We start from the raw sequence: 23,322 nt of genomic DNA, 5'->3' as shown, positions 1-23,322 counted from the left end.
ATGATGTGATGGATGCTATGATGTGATGGATGCTATGATGTGATGGATGCTATGTTGTGATGGATGCTATGATGTGATGGATGCTACGTTGTGATGGATGCTATGATGTGATGGATGCTATGATGTGATGGATGCTATGCTATGATGGATGCTATGTTGTGATGGATGCTATGATGTGATGGATGCTATGATGTGATGGATGCTATGTTGTGATGGATGCTATGATGTGATGGATGCTACGTTGTGATGGATGCTGTGTTGTGATGGATGCTATGATGTGATGGATGCTACGTTGTGATGGATGCTATGTTGTGATGGATGCTATGTTGTGATGGATGCTATGATGGATGCTATGATGGATGCTATGATGGATGCTGTGTTGTGATGGATGCTATGATGGATGCTATGATGGATGCTATGTTGTGATGGATGCTATGTTGCGATGGATGCTATGTTGTGATGGATGCTATGTTGTGATGGATGCTATGATGGATGCTATGTTGTGATGCTATGATGGATGCTATGATGGATGCTATGATGGATGCTATGATGTGATGGATGCTATGATGGATGCTATGTTGTGATGCTATGATGGATGCTATGATGGATGCTATGATGTGATGGATGCTATGTTGTGATGGATGCTGTGCTTGGCGGCTGTACCTCCGCAGTGCGTGAGTCCGTAGAGCGCAAACCCCGTGCGGCAGGAGCAGAGGAAGCCGCCCGGCAGGTTGGAGCAGAAGTGCTCACACGTGACCAGCTGCAGCGAGCACTCGTCCACATCTACACAGACAAAGATCCCCCGTGTAGCCTTAACAGACTGTAGGGGCAAGTGCTGTTAGCGAGCACCTATGAAGGCCGGCACGGCACACGAGGGGGTGGGTGGCCAGCACCACGCCCGACCGCCTTTGTCTCCCCCAGTGGCGATGTTTACTACACACCGCACCAGGTATTCATTTAAGGCTGAGTCGACCTAGGGGAGGCCCAGGACCGGTTCAGATACACATCTACACACACAGACACACAGACACACACAGACACACACACAGGCACACAGACACACACAGACACACAGACACACACACAGACAGACACAGACACACAGACACACACACACAGACACACACACACACAGACAAAGATCTCCCATATAGCCTTAACAGACTGTAGGGGCAAGTGCTGTTAGCGAGCACCTATGAAGGCCGGAACGGTACACGAGGGGGTGGGTGGCCAGCACCACGCCCGGCCGCCTTTGTCTCCCCGGTGACGATGTTTGAGGCTAAGACTTAGGGGAGGCCCAGGACCGGTTCTGATCAGTGTCACTGATACAAACATCAATTCTATCAGTCCGATTCATGAAGATTGGCCAAAAGGCCGTACATAAATGACGTCACGCGATTTTAGACAATTTTTACACCCCCCCCCCCTCGTCACACGGCGTCACGAAAAGTCAGACCCCCCCCCCTCAAATATGACGTCACAAAGCTCTGCCCCCCCCCCAAAAAAAACACATTTTCTATTTGTAAAATAAAACATGCTTCAAATCGCTTTAAACTATTGTCATTGTAGTGCGTATTTAATGTGGCGCTGCACTCTGATGTTGTAGGAGAAAACATTTATTAAAAAGTATATTTAATTAAGTAGAACGTGTTGTCTATATTCATTTAAAGTTGCGCATTTTGCTGTGACGTCACATTTCTCAACCACCCCCCCCCCCTCGTCACACATCGTCACAAATGTCTAACCCCCCCCCCCTAAGTGCGTGACGTCATTTATGGACGGCCCCCAAGGAAGAGCAGTCCTCTGACCACACCAAGATTCACGCCACAAAGTAGCAGTGGTCCCTGGATGCAATGGGGCATTGACATTGAACTATCGACATCGCACGGGCAGTGGTCAAAGTTATGCATCGCATTTGCAAATGTGTGAGTCTATGGTCTCTGTGTGAGTCTGTGGTCTCTGTGTGAGTCTGTGGGTCTCTGTGTGAGGATATGGGTCTCTGTGTTAGTCTGTGGGTCTCTGTGTGAGTCTGTGAGTCTCTGTGAGTCTGTGGGTCTCTGTGTGAGTCTGTGGGTCTCTATGTGAGTCTGTGGGTCTCTGTGTGAGTCTGTGGGTCTCTGTGTGAGTCTGTGGTCTCTGTGTGAGTCTGTGGGTCTCTGTGTGAGGATATGGGTCTCTGTGTTAGTCTGTGGGTCTCTGTGTGAGTCTGTGAGTCTCTGTGAGTCTGTGGATCTCTGTGTGAGTCTGTGGGTCTCTGTGTGAGTCTGCGGGTGTCTGTGTGAGTCTGTGGGTCTCTGTGTGAGTCTATGGGTCTCTGTGTGAGTCTGTGTGTCTCTGTGTGAGTCTATGGGTCTCTGTGTGAGTCTATGGGTCTCTGTGTGAGTCTGTGGGTCTGTGTGAGTCTGTGTGTCTCTATGTGAGTCTGTGGGTCTCTGTGTGAGTCTATGGGTCTCTGTGTGAGTCTGTGGGTCTCTATGTGAGTCTGTGGGTCTCTGTGTGAGTCTGTGGGTCTCTGTGTGAGTCTGTGGGTCTCTGTGTGAGTCTGTGGGTCTCTGTGTGAGTCTGTGGGTCTCTGTGTGAGTCTATGGGTCTCTGTGTGAGTCTGTGTGTCTCTGTGTGAGTCTATGGGTCTCTGTGTGAGTCTATGGGTCTCTGTGTGAGTCTGTGGGTCTGTGTGAGTCTGTGCGTCTCTGTGTGAGTCTGTGTGTCTCTGTGTGAGTCTATGGGTCTCTGTGTGAGTCTATGGGTCTCTGTGTGAGTCTGTGAGTCTATAGCAGTGCAGGTATCAGTGCAGGTAGCAGTGGAGACATCAGTGGAGGTAGCAGTGGAGGTAGCAGTGGAGGTGGCAGTGGAGGTAGCAGTGGAGGTAGCAGTGGAGGTATCAGTGGAGGTGGCAGTGGAGGTAGCAGTGGAGGTAGCAGTGGAGGTAGCAGTGGAGGTAGCAGTGGAGGTAGCAGTGGAGGTAGCAGTGGAGGCAGCAGTGGAGGTAGCAGTGGAGGTAGCAGTGGAGGTGGCAGTGGAGGTAGCAGTGGAGGTAGCAGTGGAGGTAGCAGTGGAGGTATCAGTGGAGGTGGCAGTGGAGGTAGCAGTGGAGGTAGCAGTGGAGGTAGCAGTGGAGGTGGCAGTGGAGGTAGCAGTGGAGGTAGCAGTGGAGGTAGCAGTGGAGGTAGCAGTGGAGGTAGCAGTGGAGGTAGCAGTGGAGGCAGCAGTGCAGGTATCAGTGGAGGTGGCAGTGGAGGCAGCAGTGGAGGTATCAGTGCAGGTAGCAGTGGATGTGGCAGTGGAGGCAGCAGTGCAGGTAGCAGTGGAGGTAGCAGTGCAGGTATCAGTGGAGGTGGCAGTGGAGGCAGCAGTGGAGGCAGCAGTGGAGGTATCAGTGCAGGTAGCAGTGGAGGTAGCAGTGCAGGTATCAGTGGAGGTGGCAGTGGAGGCAGCAGTGGAGGCAGCAGTGCAGGTAGCAGTGGAGGTAGCAGTGCAGGTATCAGTGGAGGTGGCAGTGGAGGCAGCAGTGGAGGCAGCAGTGGAGGTATCAGTGCAGGTAGCAGTGGAGGTAGCAGTGCAGGTATCAGTGGAGGTGGCAGTGGAGGCAGCAGTGGAGGCAGCAGTGCAGGTATCAGTGGAGGTGGCAGTGGAGGCAGCAGTGCAGGTAGCAGTGGAGGTAGCAGTGCAGGTATCAGTGGAGACAGCAGTGCAGGTAGCAGTGGAGGTAGCAGTGCAGGCAACAGTGGAGGCAGCAGTGCAGGTAACAGTGCAGGCAGCAGTGGAGAGAGCAGTGGAGACATCAGTGCAGGCAGCAGTGGAGAGAGCCTGTCACCGTGGCACGAGCGCTGGTCGGGCTGGAGGGTGAACCCCGTCCCACAGCGGCACGCGAAGCTGCCGGGGGCGTTCACGCAGAAGCCCAAACAGCCCCCGTTAGCCACAGCGCACTCGTCCACATCTGTGGGAGGGAGGGGTGGGAGGCAGGGGGAGGGAGGGGAGGGAGAGAGGGGTGGGAGGGAGGGGAGGGGAGGGTGGGAGGGAGGGGAGGAAGGGGAGGGTGGGAGGGAGGGGAGGGGAGGGTGGGAGGGAGGGGAGGGAGGGGAGGGAGGGAGGGAGGGAGGGGAGGGAGGGAGGGGAGGGTGGGAGGGAGGGGAGGGTGGGAGGGAGGGGAGGGAGGGGAGGGTGGGAGGGAGGGGAGGGGAGGGTGGGAGGGAGGGAGGGGAGGAAGAGAGGGGTGGGAGGGAGGGGGAGGGGAGGGTGGGAGGGGAGGGAGGGGAGGGTGGGAGGGAGGGGAGGGGAGGGTGGGAGGGAGGGGAGGGAGGGAGGGAGGGGAGGGAGGGGAGGGTGGGAGGGGAGGGAGGGGAGGGTGGGAGGGAGAGGAGGGAGGGAGGGAGGGGAGGGTGGGAGGGGAGGGAGGGGAGGGTGGGACGGAGGGGAGGGTGGGAGGGGAGGGAGGGGAGGGTGGGAGGGAGGGGAGGGAGGGAGGGAGGGAGGGAAGGAGGGAGGGGAGGGTGGGAGGGGAGGGAGGGAGGGTGGGAGGGAGGGGGAGGGGAGGGTGGGAGGGGAGGGAGGGGAGGGTGGGAGGGAGGGGAGGGTGGGAGGGAGGGAGGGGAGGGTGGGAGGGGAGGGAGGGGAGGGTGGGAGGGAGGGGAGGGAGGGGGAGGGAGGGGGAGGGAGGGGGAGGGAGGGGAGGAAGGGAGGGGAGAGAGGTGGGGGTTTACATGAAGCAAAGTAAAAAAAAAATTTACGAAATGATGAACGAAGCAAAGTGCCGACTACACCGAGCATTTAAACTATTAAACTATTGTCATTGTAGTGCGTATTTAATGTGGCGCTGCACTCTGATGTTTGTAGGAGAAAACATTTATTAAAAAGTTTATTTTATTAAGTATAACGTGTTGTCTATATTTATTTAAAGTTGCACATTTTGATGTGACGTCACATTTCTCAACCCTAGATTTGAAGCTTTCGTGACTGCAAAGATTCATATTCTTAGGTTTTTTTCGGTTAAGTCACGTAAGTAAAACATCAAAATAAAAATAAAATAATTCTCACGACGTTTCGGCCACAACGCAAGCAGCCGTCCTCAGGTGAAGACCAGGTCTGTCGAGGCGACAGCGTCTTTCAGACAAACAAGCGTCTTTCAGACAAACATAATAAAATAATTCTCACGTCGTGAAAACTACTTTGTTTTATTTTTATTATTTTATTACTTCCCTTCTACGTGACTTTACCGAAAGAACCAAGAAGATGTAGTGGAACTGCTTTCGCATCGTACGGAGAGCCAACCGCGCTGATCAGAAGCCTATAGGGAGGATCTTTGTGTAACTGTGCGTCGGAGTGGATGTGCGTGTGTGGATGTGCGTGTGTACGTGGGTGTGCGTGCGTGGATATGCGTGTGTGCGTGGATGTGCGTGTGTGTGTGGATGTGCGTGCGTACGTTGATGTGCGTGCGTGCGTGGATGTGCGTGTGTGGATGTGCGTGCGTGCGTGGATGTGCGTGCGTGGATGTGCGTGCGTGGATGTGCGTGGATGTGCGTGCGTGGATGTGCGTGGATGTGCGTGCGTGGATGTGCGTGTGTGAATGTGCGTGCGTGGATGTGCGTGTGTGAATGTGCGTGCGTGGATGTGCGTGTGTGCGTGGATGTGCGTGCGTGGATGTGCGTGCGTGGATGTGCATGCGTGGATGTGCGTGGATGTGCGTGCGTGGATGTGCGTGTGTGCGTGGATGTGCGTGTGTGAATGTGCGTGCGTGGATGTGCGTGTGTGGATATGCGTGCGTGGATGTGCGTGCATGTGCGTGCGTGGATATTCGTGCGTGGATGTGCGTGCGTGGATGTGCGTGGATGTGCGTGGATGTGTGTGTGGATGTGCGTGCGTGCGTGGATGTGCGTGCGTGCATGGATGTGCGTGCGTGGATGTGCGTGCGTGCGTGGATGTGCGTGCGTGGATGTGCGTGCGTGGATGTGCGTGCGTGGATGTGCGTGCGTGCGTGGATGTGCGTGCGTGGATGTGCGTGCGTGCGTGGATGTGCGTGCGTGGATGTGCGTGCGTGCATGGATGTGCGTGCGTGGATGTGCGTGCGTAGATGTCCGTGCGTGCAGTCGAATGAGGAATGCCCCGTCTGGTGCGTGCCATGCGCGCACCAGAGGTATGCCCCGCGATGAGCTGCGAGCCAGCGTTGCGTGGATCGTGATGAGCGCGCGATCACGCCGTGTGCGTGTGGGGAGCAAGCAAGTTATGCCCCATGCGTGGCGTGCCCCGAATTCGGCTCCCGATCAAACGCGGACTCCTCATTCCGTGCGCGCCAGCCTCCGCCGAGACAGGCGAAACTTCCTTACCCCATCGCTACCCCGCGACACACACCTGCTACACATTTTTTGAGTGTCGGAATTCTCTGTGCGCACGTGTGCGTGCGTGTGCGTGCGCGCGCGTGTTTGTGTGTGCGTGTGCGTGTGCGTGCGTTGAACATCTTTCGCGCCGTTACTTGGCCCAGCCGTGGATGATCGGAGAGTGCGGGGGAAGGAAAAAAAACTAAACACAACTAAACAGTTCTAAGTCATTGCCACTCTGTGTAAGACATTGCCACTCTGTGTAAGTTATTGCCATTCTGTGTAAGACATTGCCACTCTGTGTAAGACATTGCCACTCTGTGTAAGACATTGCCACTCTGTGTAAGACATTGTCACTCTGTGTAAGACATTGCCACTCTGTGTAAGACATTGCCACTCTGTGTAAGTCATTGCCACTCTGTGTAAGACATTGCCACTCTGTGTAAGACATTGCCACTCTGTGTAAGACATTGCCACTCTGTGTAAGACATTGCCACTCTTTGTAAGACATTGCCACTCTGTGTAAGTCATTGCCACTCTGTGTAAGACATTGCCACTCTGTGTAAGACATTGCCACTCTGTGTAAGACATTGCCACTCTGTGTAAGACATTGCCACTCTTTGTAAGACATTGCCACTCTGTGTAAGACATTGCCACTCTGTGTAAGACATTGCCACTGTGTGTAAGACATTGCCACTCTGTGTAAGACATTGCCACTCTGTGTAAGACATTGCCACTCTGTGTAAGACATTGCCACTCTGTGTAAGACATTGCCACTCTGTGTAAGACATTGCCACTCTGTGTAAGACATTGCCACTCTGTGTAAGACATTGCCACTCTGTGTAAGACATTGCCACTCTGTGTAAGACATTGCCACTCTGTGTAAGACATTGCCACTCTGTGTAAGACATTGCCACTCTGTGTAAGACATTGCCACTCTGTGTAAGACATTGCCACTCTGTGTAAGACATTGCCACTCTGTGTAAGACATTGCCACTCTGTGTAAGACATTGCCACTCTGTGTAAGACATTGCCACTCTGTGTAAGACATTGCCACTCTGTGTAGACATTGCCACTCTGTGTAAGACATTGCCACTCTGTGTAAGACATTGCCACTCTGTGTAAGACATTGCCACTCTGTGTAAGACATTGCCACTCTGTGTAAGACATTGCCACTCTGTGTAAGACATTGCCACTCTGTGTAAGACATTGCCACTCTGTGTAAGACATTGCCACTCTGTGTAAGACATTGCCACTCTGTGTAAGACATTGCCACTCTGTGTAAGACATTGCCACTCTGTGTAAGACATTGCCACTCTGTGTAAGACATTGCACAGGTAATGCCACTCTGTGTAAGACATTGCCACTCAGTGTAAGACATTGCCACTCTGTGTAAGACATTGCCACTCTGTGTAAGACATTGCCACTCTGTGTAAGACATTGCCACTCTGTGTAAGTCATTGCCACTCTGTGTAAGACATTGCCACTCTGTGTAAGACATTGCCACTCTGTGTAAGACATTGCCACTCTGTGTAAGACATTGCCACTCTGTGTAAGACATTGCCACTCTGTGTAAGACATTGCCACTCTGTGTAAGACATTGCCACTCTGTGTAAGTCATTGCCACTCTGTGTAAGACATTGCCACTCTGTGTAAGACATTGCCACTCTGTGTAAGACATTGTAATTCATTGCCACTCTGTGTAAGACATTGCCACTCTGTGTAAGACATTGCCACTCTGTGTAAGACATTGCCACTCTGTGTAAGACATTGCCACTCTGTGTAAGTCATTGCCACTCTGTGTAAGACATTGCCACTCTGTGTAAGACATTGCCACTCTGTGTAAGACATTGTAATTCATTGCCACTCTGTGTAAGACATTGCCACTCTGTGTAAGACATTGCCACTCTGTGTAAGTCATTGCCACTCTGTGTAAGACATTGTAATTCATTGCCACTCTGTGTAAGACATTGCCACTCTGTGTAAGACATTGTAATTCATTGCCACTCTGTGTAAGACATTGCCACTCTGTGTAAGACATTGTAATTCATTGCCACTCTGTGTAAGACATTGCCACTCTGTGTAAGTCATTGAGGTCCGTGTAGCCAAGGCAAACCCAGCTGCAGAGAGGGGGGAGACAGCGTGGGAGGGGGGGAGGGCGAGGTGGAGCCGGAATACTTCGATTGCCGGCTAACACCTGTGCCTAAGCAAGGCCACATTTTCTCAAAATCTTAAAACAAGTTTCTCTTTTCCGTAGGAAGCGACAGATATTGATGGGTGGGGGTAGCGAGCGGTGAGTGTGGGTGGATTCTTTTTATTTTTCTGAACGAAATTTTTTTTATGTGATGTCTTTTTTTCTAAAATTGAATTTTTTAAGGATATATTAGAATTTTTAGTATTTTTTTTTATTATTCTGAGAAGACGGCCAAAATGTGAAACATGCAGCTTAACCCGCACCCACCCCCCTCCCCGCTCCCCCGCCGATAACAAAGACGCAAACAACTTTGATCGGCTGAGATTTTGACTTTCAACTTTCGTGACTGCTGGAATTGATATTCTTAGTTCTATCGGTAAAGTCGAGTCGATAGAAAATAAAAATTAAATTAAAATAAAAAATTAATTATATTTCATGGGATCTCCTTTGCCAGTACCAAAATGTGAGAATAGGGTTTTCCCCTTTTTTCTGGCAAGTAAACAGACGCTGTCTCCTCGACAGACCTGTTCTCCACCTGAGGACGGCTACTTGCGTTGTGGCCGAAACGTCGTGAGAATTATTTAATTATGTTTTATTTTTATTATTTTATTATTCCCATTCTACGTGACTTTACCGAAAGAACCAAGAAGAATTAAACAGCTGTGTTAAGATGTTAAAACACAAAATTGAAACCTATTTTCGTGGAATTATGTCTGCGTTAACCACAACGCTTGTGGTCAGAATGCAAACAAAAAAAAACACGCTCTGATAAAATATTGGCATTGTCCTTGAAACTGATTGGTCCACACCAGAGACAGCTTTCTTTTGAGCCTCGTCTCAAACGGTGTTGTTAGACAACGTCTCAAAGATTTCAGTTTGGTGTTTTAAAATCTTAACACCTGTTTTGTTGCCAGATAAAAGGGGAAAAAGCTATTATCATGATTTATATTTTAAAACAATTTTAACATTTTTTTTTATCTAAGTGACTTTACCGAAAGAACTAAGAATTTTGATCGGCTTCTGGAATCGGCTAAATGTGCCCGGTCGCTCGCATTTCGCGTGGGGGGGGGGGTGCTGACGCCTGTTTACGCATTCCCTGCGTCCCGCTGTCTTATCTGTCGGTGTGTGTGTGTTTGTCTGTCTGTGTGTGTGTCTGTCTGTGTGTGTCTGTCTGTGTGTGTGTTGTCTTTGTGTCTGTCTGTGTGTGTGTTGTCTGCCTGTGTGTCTGTGTGTTGTCTGTCTGTCTGTGTGTGTGTCTGTCTGTGTGTGTGTGTTGTCTGCCTGTGTGTCTGTGTGTTGTCTGTCTGTCTGTGTGTGTGTCTTTCTGTGTGTGTGTCTGTGTGTGTGTGTTGTCTGCCTGTGTGTCTGTGTGTTGTCTGTCTGTCTGTGTGTGTGTCTGTCTGTGTGTGTCTGTCTGTGTGTGTGTGGTCTGCCTGTGTGTCTGTGTGTTGTCTGTCAGTCTGTGTGTGTGTCTGTGTGTGTGTGTCTGTGTGTGTGTGTCTGTCGTGGGGAGCGATAGTGTAGCGGTTAGCACGCTGCGCTATGAACCTGGCGACACGGGTTCGATTCCCGCTCACGGCCAACACCAGTGACGATTATCTGAACCGGTTCCGGGCCTCCCCTAGGTCGACTCAGCCTCAAAGGAGTACCTGGTGCTGTGTGTAAACATTGCCACTGGGGAGACAAAGGCGGTCGGGCGTGGTGCTGGCCACACACCCCCTCGTGTGCCGTGCCGGCCTTCATAGGTGCTCGCTAACAGCACTTGCCCCTACAGTCTGTTAAGGCTATACGGGGGATCTTTGTCTTGTGTCTGTGTGTTGTCTGTCTGTCTGTGTTGTTTGTCTCTGTGTGTGTGTGTCTATGTGATTTCTGTCTGGCCTGGCACAAACGTCGTGGTGACGTCACCGCCACTGAGTGGCAAATGGCGGTTGTTGTATGTCTGTGTGTTGTCTGCCTGTCTGTCGACACTTCACGTGGCCTCAAGGTGCACATGGCCTGGCACAAGCGTCGTGGTGACGTCATCGCCACTACTTGGCGAATGGCGGTTGTTGTTGTTGTTGTGTGAGTGTTGCGTGCGCGAGACTCGTTGGGGTCACGTAGCTCTCCTCCCCGTGCCTCTCTCTCCACACCGTGTGTGTATATTCGTGTGTGTGTAAGAGTATGTGTGTATATATATATATGTGTGTAAGAGTATGTGTGTATATATGTGTGTGTGTAAGAGTATGTGTGTGTAAGAGTATGTGTGTGTATATGTGTGTGTGTGTGTGTAAGAGTATGTGTGTATATATGTGTAAGAGTATGTGTGTGTATGAGTGTTTGTATGTGTGTGTGTATGTGTGTGTGTAAGAGTGTGTGTGTAAGAGTATGTGTGTGTATGTTCAGCTGAGTGTGTGTGGGGAGCGGTGGTGCAGCGGTTAGCGCTACGCTGCGCTACGAACCCGGCCACAGGAGATCGATTCACGCTCACGGCCTAAACCAGTGACGATTACTTGAACCGGTCCTGGGCCTCCCCTAGGTCGACTCAGCCTCAAATGAGTACCTGGTGCGGTGTGTAAACATCGCCGTTAGGGAGACAAAGACGGTCGGGCGTGGTGCTGGCCACCCACCCCCTCGTGTGCCGTGCCGGCCTTCATAGGTGCTCGCTAACAGCACTTGCCCCAACAGCCTCTGTAGACTATATAGGGGATCTTTGTCTTTGTTTTGGCCTGTGCATGTGTGTCTTCCTCTGCGTGTGTACATGTGGACATGTCCGTATGCATCTGTATGTGAGTAATGACAGTAGAGTCAACCTGCAGTGCGAGTGGACTAGTGGCCACGAGAATGATCGAGAATAGGGGCGTGGCCACGTGACAGGGGGCGTGGCCACGTACCGTAATATAAAAGGAATGAGCGGGAGATTCGGGGCTGTCGCGGTGGGGTTTTGGCCGGTTCGAGGGTGAGCACATGGCTCCTTAAATAGAGAATCCTTTCACCATTGGAACCTCATTTTCCAGTAAAAATATGATAATAGTTTTTTTACCCTTCTCTCTGGCAACAAAACTGACACCTTTTTACAAGGAGTCATGTTTACATAGACCACAATACCTGCAGTCATAATGCAAAAAAAAACATAACTCTGATAATGTATGCACTCTCCTTGAAGTTGATTGGTCCACACCCGAGACAGCTTTCCTTAGAGCCTAGTCTCACATGGTGTTGGACCAGATGACGCCGAACAAGTGCGTCGAAGTCGTCTCTACGCACGCGCGTGCGTGTGTGTGTGTGTGTACTGCATTGCAGAGTGTGTGCGTACTTGCGTATGCAATCGCGTAGCGAAACGGCTTTCCAACGGGTACCTTGGCACTCGTTGGCTCCGGGAGGCTGGTGGAAACCCTGTGGGCAGTTGCATGCTCCACCACCGCCACACTGGTGGACGCAGCCGCCACCTCCACCATCACCGTCCGTGCAAATGTCTGCTGTTAATGCGTGAAACAACAGTGCATTTACACACCATCATCCGCATTGTCGTCATCAGTGATGGTCTATCCACTGCTGGATGAAGGCATCCCCACCGCCACCGTTGCCACCATTACTGTCGCCACAACCACCGCCAGCACCACCACCGCCGCCATCGCCACTACCACCGCCACCACCACCACTCTCGCCAATCGTCACCACCACCACCACCACCGCCGCCACCATGACCACCAACACGACGACCGCCACCGACACTGCGACCACTGTCGCTACAACAACAACCGCCATTCGCCACTAAGTGGCGGTGACGTCACCATAACGCTTGTGCCAGGCCATGTGCACCTTGAGGCTACCACGTGAAGTGTCAAACGCCCGCTGGCAGGAGGTCACGGAGCAGACCCAGGTGCCACGGGCCGACTGACTGAGATCACCGAGATGACTGGCTGATGCACCACCTGTGCTCCCTACTGTGCCAACTTGCTGTGCTTTAGCACCCAGTGCTCCACTCGTTGTTGTGAGCATCGCTCCTCCGCCCTCCGTTGTTGTTGGAGGGCGACTGCCTCCAACTGCCCAGTAGCATCCTTCATGAGCCTCCTCCACAGAGGCCAATCTTGACACCGCTGGTACCAGTCATCGGCAAGTCCACTCAGCTCCACGTCCTCCTGTATCACATCACTCCATCTCTTCTCTAGCCCGTGCCACGCCCGTTTAGCCCCCTCGATCCGGCCGAACAAAAGCTGTTTAGGCATGCGGTGCCTGGGCATGCGGCCTACATACGCCCATTTATTCTAGATTGGAAGCTTTCGTGAGTGCAAGGATTCATATTCTTAGGTTTTTCGGTAAAGTCACGTAGGTAAAACATTTAAATTAATAAAAGTAAAATAAAATAAAAATCACGACGTTTCGGAAGCAACACAAGCTTCCGTCTTCAGGTGGAACCGTCACAGCCCGACAGCTGTATCAAGTAAATGAGAGATTACAGGAGATACCATACGCCCAGCCAACGCAGCCTTGCCTGCCGGAGGAGCCCACCAATGGGACTTTGTCCAAATGTTTCAATGATTTGTGAGCTCCTCACACAATCCAGCCTCGTTAACCCACGGCACGGCCCACCACAGCGTTGCCGTCCGGCACCACGAGGAGGTAGGGGTTGTTTTTGCCAGACCCATAACCGCCACTGTCACCACCACCACTGCCACCACCACCGCCGCTGCCACCGCCACCACCACTGCCACCGCCACCACCACCGCCGCCACCACGACCACCATCGCCACAACCACTACCGCCATCACCACCACTGTCACCACAACCACCACCACCGTCGCCACCACCGCCGCCACCACCACTGCCATCACTGTCGTCACAACCACCACCACCGTCGCCACAACCACCACCACTGCCACCACCACCACCACCACCGCCGCCACCACCACCATCACCACAACCACCACCGCCATCACCCAGTGTAGTCGCTCACCCACGCAGCTGTGGCCGTCGGCGTGCAGGGTGTACCGCGCCTGGCACGAGCACACGGGCCCGCGCTCCGAGTCGGAGCATCCGTGCTGGCAGCCTCCGTTGCCGTGGGCACAAGTCTCTGTGGAGGGTGGCACGGGCGGGTGGCACGGGCGGGTGTTTGTATGTACATATGTTGAACTTCTTTCGCACCGTACGTGCCGATTGGGTGGGTGGGCATGGGAAGCGGCAGTTCCGGGATTCCCACTCACGGCCACCAACACCGGCTGACGATTTATCTCAGTGTTTTCGATTTAAAACTTTCGTGACTGCAGGGCTTCATCTTCTTGGTTCTTTCGGTCAAGTCACGTAGAAGGGAAATAATTAAATAATACAAATAAAGCATAATCATTTTTATATTATGTTTAATTTTTATCATTTTTTTATTTCCCTTCTACGTGACTAAAATAATAAAAAAAGCATAATAAATTAGTTATTATGTAAAAAATTTTTATTTTATTATTTCCCTTCTACGTGACTTTACCGAAAGAACCAAGAAGATATCTCAGTGTTCTTTATCGCAAGGCCCATGGGCCACCGACGGCCCCTGGTGACCTTCAGTGCGGCCCCTGGTGACCTTTAGTGCGGCCCCTGGTGACCTTTAGTGCGGCCCCTGGTGACCTTTAGTGCGGTCCCTGGTGACCTTTAATGTGGCCCCTGGTGGCCTTTAGTGCGGCCCCTGGTGACCTTTAGTGCGGCCCCTGGTGACCTTTAGTGCGGCCCCTGGTGACCTTTAATGCGGCCCCTGGTGACCTTTAGTGGGGTCCCTGGCAGCCTTTAGTGCGGCCCCTGGTGGCCGCATGCATGAAGAAGGCTGGGTTTATCTGAACCAGTCGTGGTCTTCCTCGAGGTCGACTCAGCCTTAACCTTTTTCGTAAGCTTAGCACCTGGTGCGTTGCGTAAACATCAGCAGGAAGACAAAGGCGGCCGGGAGTGGTCGTGGCCAAACAGCACTTGCCCCAACAGTCTGTTACAAGGCTACACGGCGGGGGAGAGCTTTGTCTGTGTAGTGTGCGTGTGTGTCTACGGGGTTGGTGGGTGTCTCACTGATGCAGCTGTCGAGGTCAGGCCCCAGCGTGTGCCCGGGCCGGCACACGCACGGCACGTTGGGCTCCATCTCATTGACGCACAGGTGCGCACAGGTGTGAGAACCGCTCACGCAGCCCGGGACACCTGTAACACCAATCATCGTCGTCGCCATCATCATCGTCGTCAACGTCAGATCAATATCATCAGATTATCTACATCGTGAGTCAAGGGATAACAACACAGGTGGCACACAGGTGTGTGAGACACGTGACACCACAGGTGTGACACGTGACACCACAGGTGAGACACGTGACACCACAGGTGTGTGACACACGTGACACCACAGGTGTGAGACACGTGACATCACAGGTGAGAGACACGTGACACCACAGGTGAGAGACACGTGACACCACAGGTGTGAGATAGATGAGACACGTGACACCACAGGTGTGAGACACAGGTGTGAGACACCGCAGCCGAGACACCACAGGTGTGAGACACAGGTGTGAGACAACACAGGTGTGAGACACACCGGGCTGGGCGGGCGTGCAGGTGTGAGACACACCGGGCTGGGCGGGCGTGCAGGTGTGAGACACACCGGGCTGGGCGGGCGTGCAGGTGTGAGACACACCGGGCTGGGCGGGCGTGCAGGTGTGAGACACACCGGGCTGGGCGGGCGTGCAGGTGTGAGACACACTGGGCTGGGCGGGCGTGCAGGTGTGAGACGCACCAGGCTGGGCGGGCGTGCAGGTGTGAGACGCACCGGCTGGGCGGGGGTGCAGGTGTGAGACGCACCGGGCTGGGCGGGCGTGCAGGTGTGAGACGCACCGGGCTGGGCGGGCGTGCAGGTGTGAGACGCACCGGGCTGGGCGGGCGTGCAGGTGTGAGACGCACCGGGCTGGGCGGGCGTGCAGGTGTGAGACGCACTGGGCTGGGCGGGCGTGCAGGTGTGAGACGCACCGGGCTGGGCGGGCGTGCAGGTGTGAGACACACCGGGCTGGGCGGGCGTGCAGGTGTGAGACACACCGGGCTGGGCGGGCGTGCAGGTGTGAGACGCACCAGGCTGGGCGGGCGTGCAGGTGTGAGACGCACCGGGCTGGGCGGGCGTGCAGGTGTGAGACGCACCGGGCTGGGCGGGCGTGCAGGTGTGCAGGTTGGCGCTCAGGTGAAAGCCGTCCCGGCAGGAGCACTCGTAGCTGCCCATGGAGTTGAGGCACAGCTGGTCGCAGCCGCCGTTGTCACTGAGACACTCATCCACATCTACACGGCACACGCGCACACCCATACCGTGACTGCCCGTGACTGATTGTGGCTGTGACTGTCCGTGAGTGTGATTGCCCCGTGACCTCCCACGACTCCCTCTGTCCCAGACTACAGCCGTCGAGTGACGGTACCTCTCCCGTCGCCGTGACTGACTGTGCCCGTGACTCTGTGTGTCCGTGACTGGTCACGTGACTGCCCCGTGATGGTCACGTGACTGACTGTCCCCGTGACTCCGTCTGCCCATGACGACCTCGCCACTGGCTGTCCCGTGACTGACTGTGCCCGTTACTCTCCCATGACTCCGTGTGTGTGCTCGTGACCGGCCACGTGACCACCCCGTGACTGGCCGCGTGACTGACTGTGCCCGTGACTCAGTGTGCCCGTGACTACCTCGCCACTGGCTGGCCACGTGACTGACTGTGCCCGTGACTCCGTGTACCCGTGACGACCTCGCCACTGACTGTCCCGTGTCTGACTGTGCCCATGACTCTCCCGTGGCCCGTGTGTGTGCTCGTGACCGCTCACGTGACTGCCCCGTGACTGGCCACGTGACTGACTGTGCCCGTGACTCCGTCTGCCCGTGACGACCTCGCCACTGGCTGGCCGCGTGACTGACTGTCTTGTGATTGCCCCGTGACTCCGTGTGTGTGCTCGTGACCGGTCACGTGACCACCCCGTGACTGCCCCGCGTGACTGACTGCCCCGCGCGACTGACCCAGGCAGTCGAAGCCGGTGTCCGCGAGGCGGAACCCGTCGAGGCAGGAGCAGCGGAAGGACGCGCGCGTCCGAGTGCACGCGTGGACACAACCCCCGCCAGCGGACAACGAGCACGTGTCCGACTCTGCACGATGGACACATGGGGGGGGGGGGGGGACGACGACACGTGCCTTGAGTGTGCAGACGCAGATTGAAAACGCAGAGACGCTGGTTCAGCAGTTCCACTGCTGGATGATATTTTTTCCGCCTGAGGACGACCGCTTGTGTTTAGGAACCGCGCCGCACAGCAGGAGGTAAGTGGTGAGTCCGCGCGTGCCCCCCCCCCCCCTATTATTTTATTATTTACCACTTCCATCGGTGCCTCTTTCCCGCACTGCGCCCGTGTCTCAGTCACAGTGTTGGTAAGCCCACGAGCTGCTAACCCCCTAGTAGCCAAAATGAGTAACAAAAACAAACGTCGCCGGAGAGCTTCTTTGAAAAGGGGCGAAAGACCCAATGATGAACCCCCCCTCCACCCCGGGTCGTGAAAACAAAATTGTCTTCCACAAAACCGGTTCCTGGTGGCAAAAAAGTTGAGGGCCGCTGCTCTAAACGACACGAAGATCGACACAGGCCCTGCCACGGATGTACACCGCTGTAGATAGCCGACATTCGCGAGCACCCCAGGTTACTGTAAATAAGGTCGTTGAGGCGACTTCTGGAATCCGGTCTTTCATTCACTTTGCATTACAGCTTTCCTTCACGCTGCTGACAGGCAGCGTGAGAGGGATAGATAGAGAGAGAGACGCACTGCCACGTGGCAGCCTGGACCACGTGGCAGCCTGGACCACGTGGCAACCCGGAGCCCCGCTCCCGCGTGGCCCCCTTCCTCCGTTCGTTCCAGTTCTGACCACGTGTCATTCGTCTCCACCGCTATTTAATACCCGGGTCACGTGGTACGTTTCTGCCAATCCTCGTTAGCCTCCATGGAATATTCCAGGCTCCCTCGTCAGCTCCCGGGACCACGCCCCTAACTCGTCGGCTGTGGCCAAAGCCAGCAGAACCAATCCTCTACTTACAGCTGTCACCTTTCCATGACGTCAGGGCCACGCCCCTAGGCTTCCCCCCCATTGGCTATAGACCAGGACCGGCAGAGCCAATCATCGTGACGAGTTGTGATACGTTGATGAGCCGGATATATCCTCACATTACATTACGAAGAAGAAGTAGCAGCAGCAGCAGCATTCGTGCAAGTGGTGCGACGTTTTCCGCAAGCCAACATGGTCCACCTTGGCAGTGCCTGCCGTCCCCGTGGTGTCCCGGCGTGCAGCTGCACGTGTACGAGCCCGGCGTGTTCCGGCAAATGGCGTCAGGGTGGCACTCATCCGTGCCTAGAGCGCACTCGTCCAGGTCTCCAGCTGCTGCTGTAGGCATCAAAGACAAAGGCAAAGACCCCACCGTGTCACCTTAACAGACTGTTGTGGCAAGTGCTGTTAGCGCACGGGGGGGTAGAGAGAGAGGGGGGGGGGTAGAGAGAGAAGGGGTAGAGAGGGGGGGTAGAGAGAGGGGGTAAAGAGAGAGGGGGTAGAGAGAGAGGGGGGGTAGAGAGAGAGGGGTGGGTAGAAAGATGGGGTAGAGAGAGGGGGTGGGTAGAAAGATGGGGTAGAGAGAGGGGGTACAGAGAGAGGGGGGGGGTAGAGAGAGAGGGGGTAGAGAGAGAGGGGGTCTCCCCAGTGGCGATGTTTACAAAACCGCATCAGGTAGTCATTTTGAGGCTGAGTCGAGCTAGGGGAGGCCCAGGACCGGTTTATAGAATCGTCGTTGGGTCGTGAGTGGGAATCAAACTCGGGTCACCGGATTCGTAGCGCTGCGCCACTAACCCCTGTCCCACCACTCAACGTCACCCCACATCGCCGGCGTATCCCCATTTAGTTTGTTTCCTTTTTCCCCGCACCTCCGATTGGCCACGGTGGGCCACGTAGGGTGCGAAAGAAGTTCAAAATACGTACATACACACGTGACACTACACACACATGTGACACATACGCACACACATACAAGTCACACTACACACACACCACATTACACACACACACGTCACACTACACACACTTGACACTACGCACACACACACGTCACACACACGTGACACATACGTCACACTACACACACACGTCACACCACACGTCACACTACACGTCACACTACACGTCACACTACACACACACACACACGTGACACTACACACAAACACGTCACACTACACACACGTGACAGTACGCACACACACGCGTCACACACACGTGACACATACACACACACAAGTCACACGTCACACTACACACACGCCACACGTGACACATACGTCACACCACACACACGTCACACTACACACACACACGTGACAGTACGCACACACACGTCACACTACACACACGTGACACTACACACACACGTCACACTACACACACACACACACACGTGACACATACGTCACACTACACACACACGTCACATACACGTGACACACATTACACACACACGTCACACTACACACACACACACACGTGACACATACGTCACACTACACACACACGTCACACTACACACACACACACTACACACACACACACACGTCACACTACACACACACGTCGCACACACGTGACACACACTACACACACACACGTGACACACACTACACACACGTGACACACACTACACACACACGTCACAACCACGTGACACACACGTCACACTACACACACACACGTCACACTACACACACACGTCACACTACACACACACGTCACACTACACACACACACACGTCACACACACGTGACACACACGTCACACTACACACACACACGTCACACTACACACACACGTCACACTACACACACACGTCACACTACACACACACGTCACACTACACGTCACACTACACGTCACACTACACACACACACGTCACACACACGTGACACACACGTGACACACATTACACACACACGTCACACATTGGCCTTGGCCGCGAGCGGGAATCGAACTTGACGCCGCCAGGCCCCGCGCTGACCAGCGTGGTGAAGTATGGTCAAAATAACCCCCCCCCCCCTCCCCACGATCCACACGGCGTAGTGAAGACCCTCATCCAGCAGTGGATTGACAAAAGTGGCTGTAAACCTTTTGCTTCCCTGTCAATTGAACACTTGGTAGGCTTTCTCGACCAATAATATTCACAATACAGGGGTTTTTTGGGAGGGGGGTGGTTAGATCGCGTAAACGTATAAATGTTGTGTCGTCAAGACCCGCCACCACCCGACACAGCCAACTAGTGAGGGTTGTCACGTAAACAGAACGTGGCCAATTCGTCACTCGTACAGCACTAGTGTGTAGTGTAGTGTATAGTGTAGTGTATAGTAGTGTGTAGTGTAGTGTGTAGTGTACTAGTACAGCACTAGTGTGTAGTGTAGTGTATAGTGTAGTGTATAGTGTAGTGTATAGTGTAGTGTATAGTGCAGTGTATACGTGTAGTGTATAGTGTAGTGTATAGTGTAGTGTATAAGTGTTGTGTATAGTGTAGTGTATAGTGTAGTGCAGTGTATAAGTGTAGTGTATAGTGTAGTGTATAGTGTAGTGTATAGTGCAGTGTATACGTGTAGTGTATAGTGTAGTGTATAGTGTAGTGTATAAGTGTTGTGTATAGTGTAGTGTATAGTGTAGTGCAGTGTATAAGTGTAGTGTATAGTGTAGTGTATAGTGTAGTGTATAAGTGTAGTGTATAGTGTAGTGTATAAGTGTAGTGTATAGTGTAGTGTATAGTGTAGTGCAGTGTATAAGTGTAGTGTATAGTAGTGTATAGTAGTGTATACGTGTAGTGTATAGTAGTGTATAGTGTAGTGTATACGTGTAGTGTATAGTGTAGTGTATAGTGTAGTATACTAGTACAGCAACACCGGTGTGTTGGAGAGCCAAGCCACAAACATTCACAATCCGAGTACGACGTTTCGCCAGTAATGACAACCAGCTTCATCAGGCGACAGCCAGAACAATAAACTCACATTACCACGAATCGTTTTTATTGTCTTACCTGTTTCAGCAGCAGCAGGAGCAGCGGCAGCAGGGATTGCCATCATCGGTGTGGCACTCAGCATCAGCATCTGCAACAGCAGCAGCAGCAGCGTAACGCGATTCTGGGTGCGCATGGCTCAACTGCTTGAGCAGAGACGTGCAGATCGGGGGGGTGGGTGAGTGGGTGGGTGGAGGCGACTTGAGCTGGAGTTTGAGATTTAACGAAGACCGGTGGTGGCTGCTCCTCCCTTTACATATCCTCTCCTTCATCATTCCCTCCCTCCCTCCACACACACCTTGATCATTCCCTCCCTCCCTCCACACACACCTTGATCATTCCCTCCCTCCACACACACCTTGATCATTCCCTCCCTCCCTCCACACACACCTTGATCATTCCCTCCCTCCCTCCACACACACCTTGATCATTCCCTCCCTCCCTCCACACACACCTTGATCATTCCCTCCCTCCCTCCACACACACCTTGATCATTCCTCCCTCCCCCTCCACACACACCTTGATCATTCCCTCCCTCCACACACACCTTGATCATTCCCTCCCTCCACACACACCTTGATCATTCCCTCCCTCCCTCCACACACACCTTGATCATTCCCTCCCTCCCTCCACACACACCTTGATCATTCCCTCCCTCCACACACACCTTGATCATTCCCTCCCTCCCTCCCTCCACACACACCTTGATCATTCCCTCCCTCCACACACACCTTGATCATTCCCTCCCTCCCTCTACACACACCTTGTTTACGATCAGAGGAATCAAGAAGATGCTCGGTGTAGTCGGCACTTTGCTTCGTTCATCATTTCGTTTTTTTTTCATTGCTTTGCTTTATGTGCCCCCCTCCCTCTATTTTTAAATGAAAGATTTAACAAAATATTTCACGCTCTTCTCTCTTCCTTCTTACACATTCTCTCTCTCTCTCTCTACCCCCTCTCTCTCTCTCTCTACCCCCTCTCTCTCTACCCCCCTCTCTCTCTGTACCCCCTCTCTCTACCCCCCTTTCTCTACCCCTCTCTCTCTACCCCCCTCTCTCTCTACCCCCTCTCTCTCTACCCCCCTCTCTCTCTGTACCCCCTTTCTCTACCCCCTCTCTCTCTACCCCCCTCTCTCTCTGTACCCCCTTTCTCTACCCCCCCCCCCTCTCTCTACCCCCCTCTCTACCCCCTCTCTCTCTACCCCCTCTCTCTCTCTACCCCCCCCCCCCTATCTCTATACCCCCTCTCTCTCTACCCCCCCTCTTTACCCCCTCTCTCTCTCTACCCCCTCTCTCTCTACCCCCTCTCTCTCTACCCCCCTCTCTACCCCCTGTCTCTCTACCCCCTCTCTCTACCCCCCCTCTCTCTCTACCCCCTCTCTCTCTACCCCCCCCTCTTTACCCCCTCTCTCTCTCTACCCCCTCTCTCTCTACCCCCTCTCTCTCTACCCCCCTCTCTACCCCCTGTCTCTCTACCCCCTCTCTCTACCCCCCCTCTCTCTCTACCCCCTCTCTCCCTACTCTATGTCTATGTTCCCCCTGTTTTCTGTGTAAAAAACATTTTCATTGCCACATCCATCACCGATAGCTTCCCTCCTTAGCTGCATCACCACCTCTCCCCCTCCCCATGCATCACACGTTAAGCCATTTCTTCAGAATTGCCTTCACGTGTTTAGCACGCGCGTGTCTTTCCTCCGATCAGACGCCGTTGGCTACGTGCGGTGCGAAAGAAGTTCAACGCGCATCGTTTTCTCCATCGCTCCGCTTCTCTTCCACGCTGATGCCGTGTCACCGTGCCACGGGTGAAAGGTTTTCCGAGTGTCCGTCTGTTGAACTTCTTTGGCACCGCACGTAGGCAACCTCGGCTGATCATAGGTACGGGGGGATGGGGAAGGACACACGCAGACTAAACGCATGAAGGCAGTTGTAAAGAAATGGCTTAAATTTTAAATAATAAAAATGTAAAATACTGTAATAAATTGGAAATAGTAAAAGCAAAAACACCACTATTTTTTTTAAAGAATAATCAAATTACAGTTACATAAATATATGACTTTTCTTATTTATTATTTTAATTTATATTTTTATTATTTTAGTTTTTGTTTTCTATCTACTTGACTTTACCGAAAGAACCAAGAATATATAATTACTTTATTATGCAAGTAAAAAATGTGTGTTTTAATATTTACGTTTTTTTTCATTTAGGGCCACTTTAAAACACCATATGCTACAGGCCCCACACTAGCTTGGTGGTGTTCATTCAGACGCTGTCTTTCCGACAGACCTGTTCTTCACCTGAGGACGGCTGCTTGCGTTGTGGCCGAAACGTCGTGAGAATTGTATTTTATTTTTATAATTGTATTTTTTCCCTTCTACGTGACTTTACCGAAAGAACCAAGAAGATGAATCCCTGCAGTCACGAAAGCTTTAAATCGAAATTCATCAAAAAGTATATTTACTTAAGTAGAACGTGTTGTCTGTATTTATTTAAAGTTGCGTATTTTGATGTGACGTCACATTTCTCAACCCCCCTCCCCTCTCGTCACACACAAATATCTGACCCCCCCCCCCCCACCCTCTAGGTGCGTGACGTCATTTATGGACGGCCCCTTGACCCAAAAGTACGCTTGAGGCTACACGGGGACCTTAGTCTTTATCTGCGTGTGCAGTACCGAATTGATGCAGTGGAGGGCGCCACGATCCATTGACAGCAGCTGTTACATCGTTTCCATGGCTTTGAAGTTTTCGTGATTTTCTGTTTGCACTCAGTCACATAGTCACTTTAAGATGTT

The 23,322-nt window shown here is 52.9% G+C and overlaps 1 protein-coding gene across 1 annotated transcript in view; it reads right to left on the bottom strand.

Moving 5' to 3' along the window:
- Nucleotides 1-20,667, bottom strand: part of LOC133360310 (signal peptide, CUB and EGF-like domain-containing protein 2) — a 35,682-nt gene extending 15,015 nt beyond the window's left edge. Inside the window, exons 1-9 of the mRNA XM_061578955.1 lie at nucleotides 20,553-20,667; nucleotides 17,751-17,885; nucleotides 16,481-16,606; nucleotides 15,266-15,762; nucleotides 14,521-14,590; nucleotides 13,439-13,555; nucleotides 11,841-11,960; nucleotides 3,815-3,937; nucleotides 664-783 (exon numbers count right to left, since the gene is read on the bottom strand). Coding sequence (XP_061434939.1) covers nucleotides 664-783; nucleotides 3,815-3,937; nucleotides 11,841-11,960; nucleotides 13,439-13,555; nucleotides 14,521-14,590; nucleotides 15,266-15,762; nucleotides 16,481-16,606; nucleotides 17,751-17,885; nucleotides 20,553-20,667 — 1,423 coding nt within the window. The remainder of the gene's footprint in view (nucleotides 1-663; nucleotides 784-3,814; nucleotides 3,938-11,840; nucleotides 11,961-13,438; nucleotides 13,556-14,520; nucleotides 14,591-15,265; nucleotides 15,763-16,480; nucleotides 16,607-17,750; nucleotides 17,886-20,552) is intronic.
- Nucleotides 20,668-23,322: the final 2,655 nt, after the last annotated feature.

The sequence above is a fragment of the Lethenteron reissneri genome, chromosome 68 (assembly GCF_015708825.2).
Source record: "Lethenteron reissneri isolate LAM-NWPU_2019-01 chromosome 68, ASM1570882v1, whole genome shotgun sequence".
In the NCBI taxonomy this organism is placed as follows: Eukaryota; Metazoa; Chordata; class Hyperoartia; order Petromyzontiformes; family Petromyzontidae; genus Lethenteron; species Lethenteron reissneri.
This window is presented reverse-complemented; position numbering and strand designations above follow the sequence as displayed.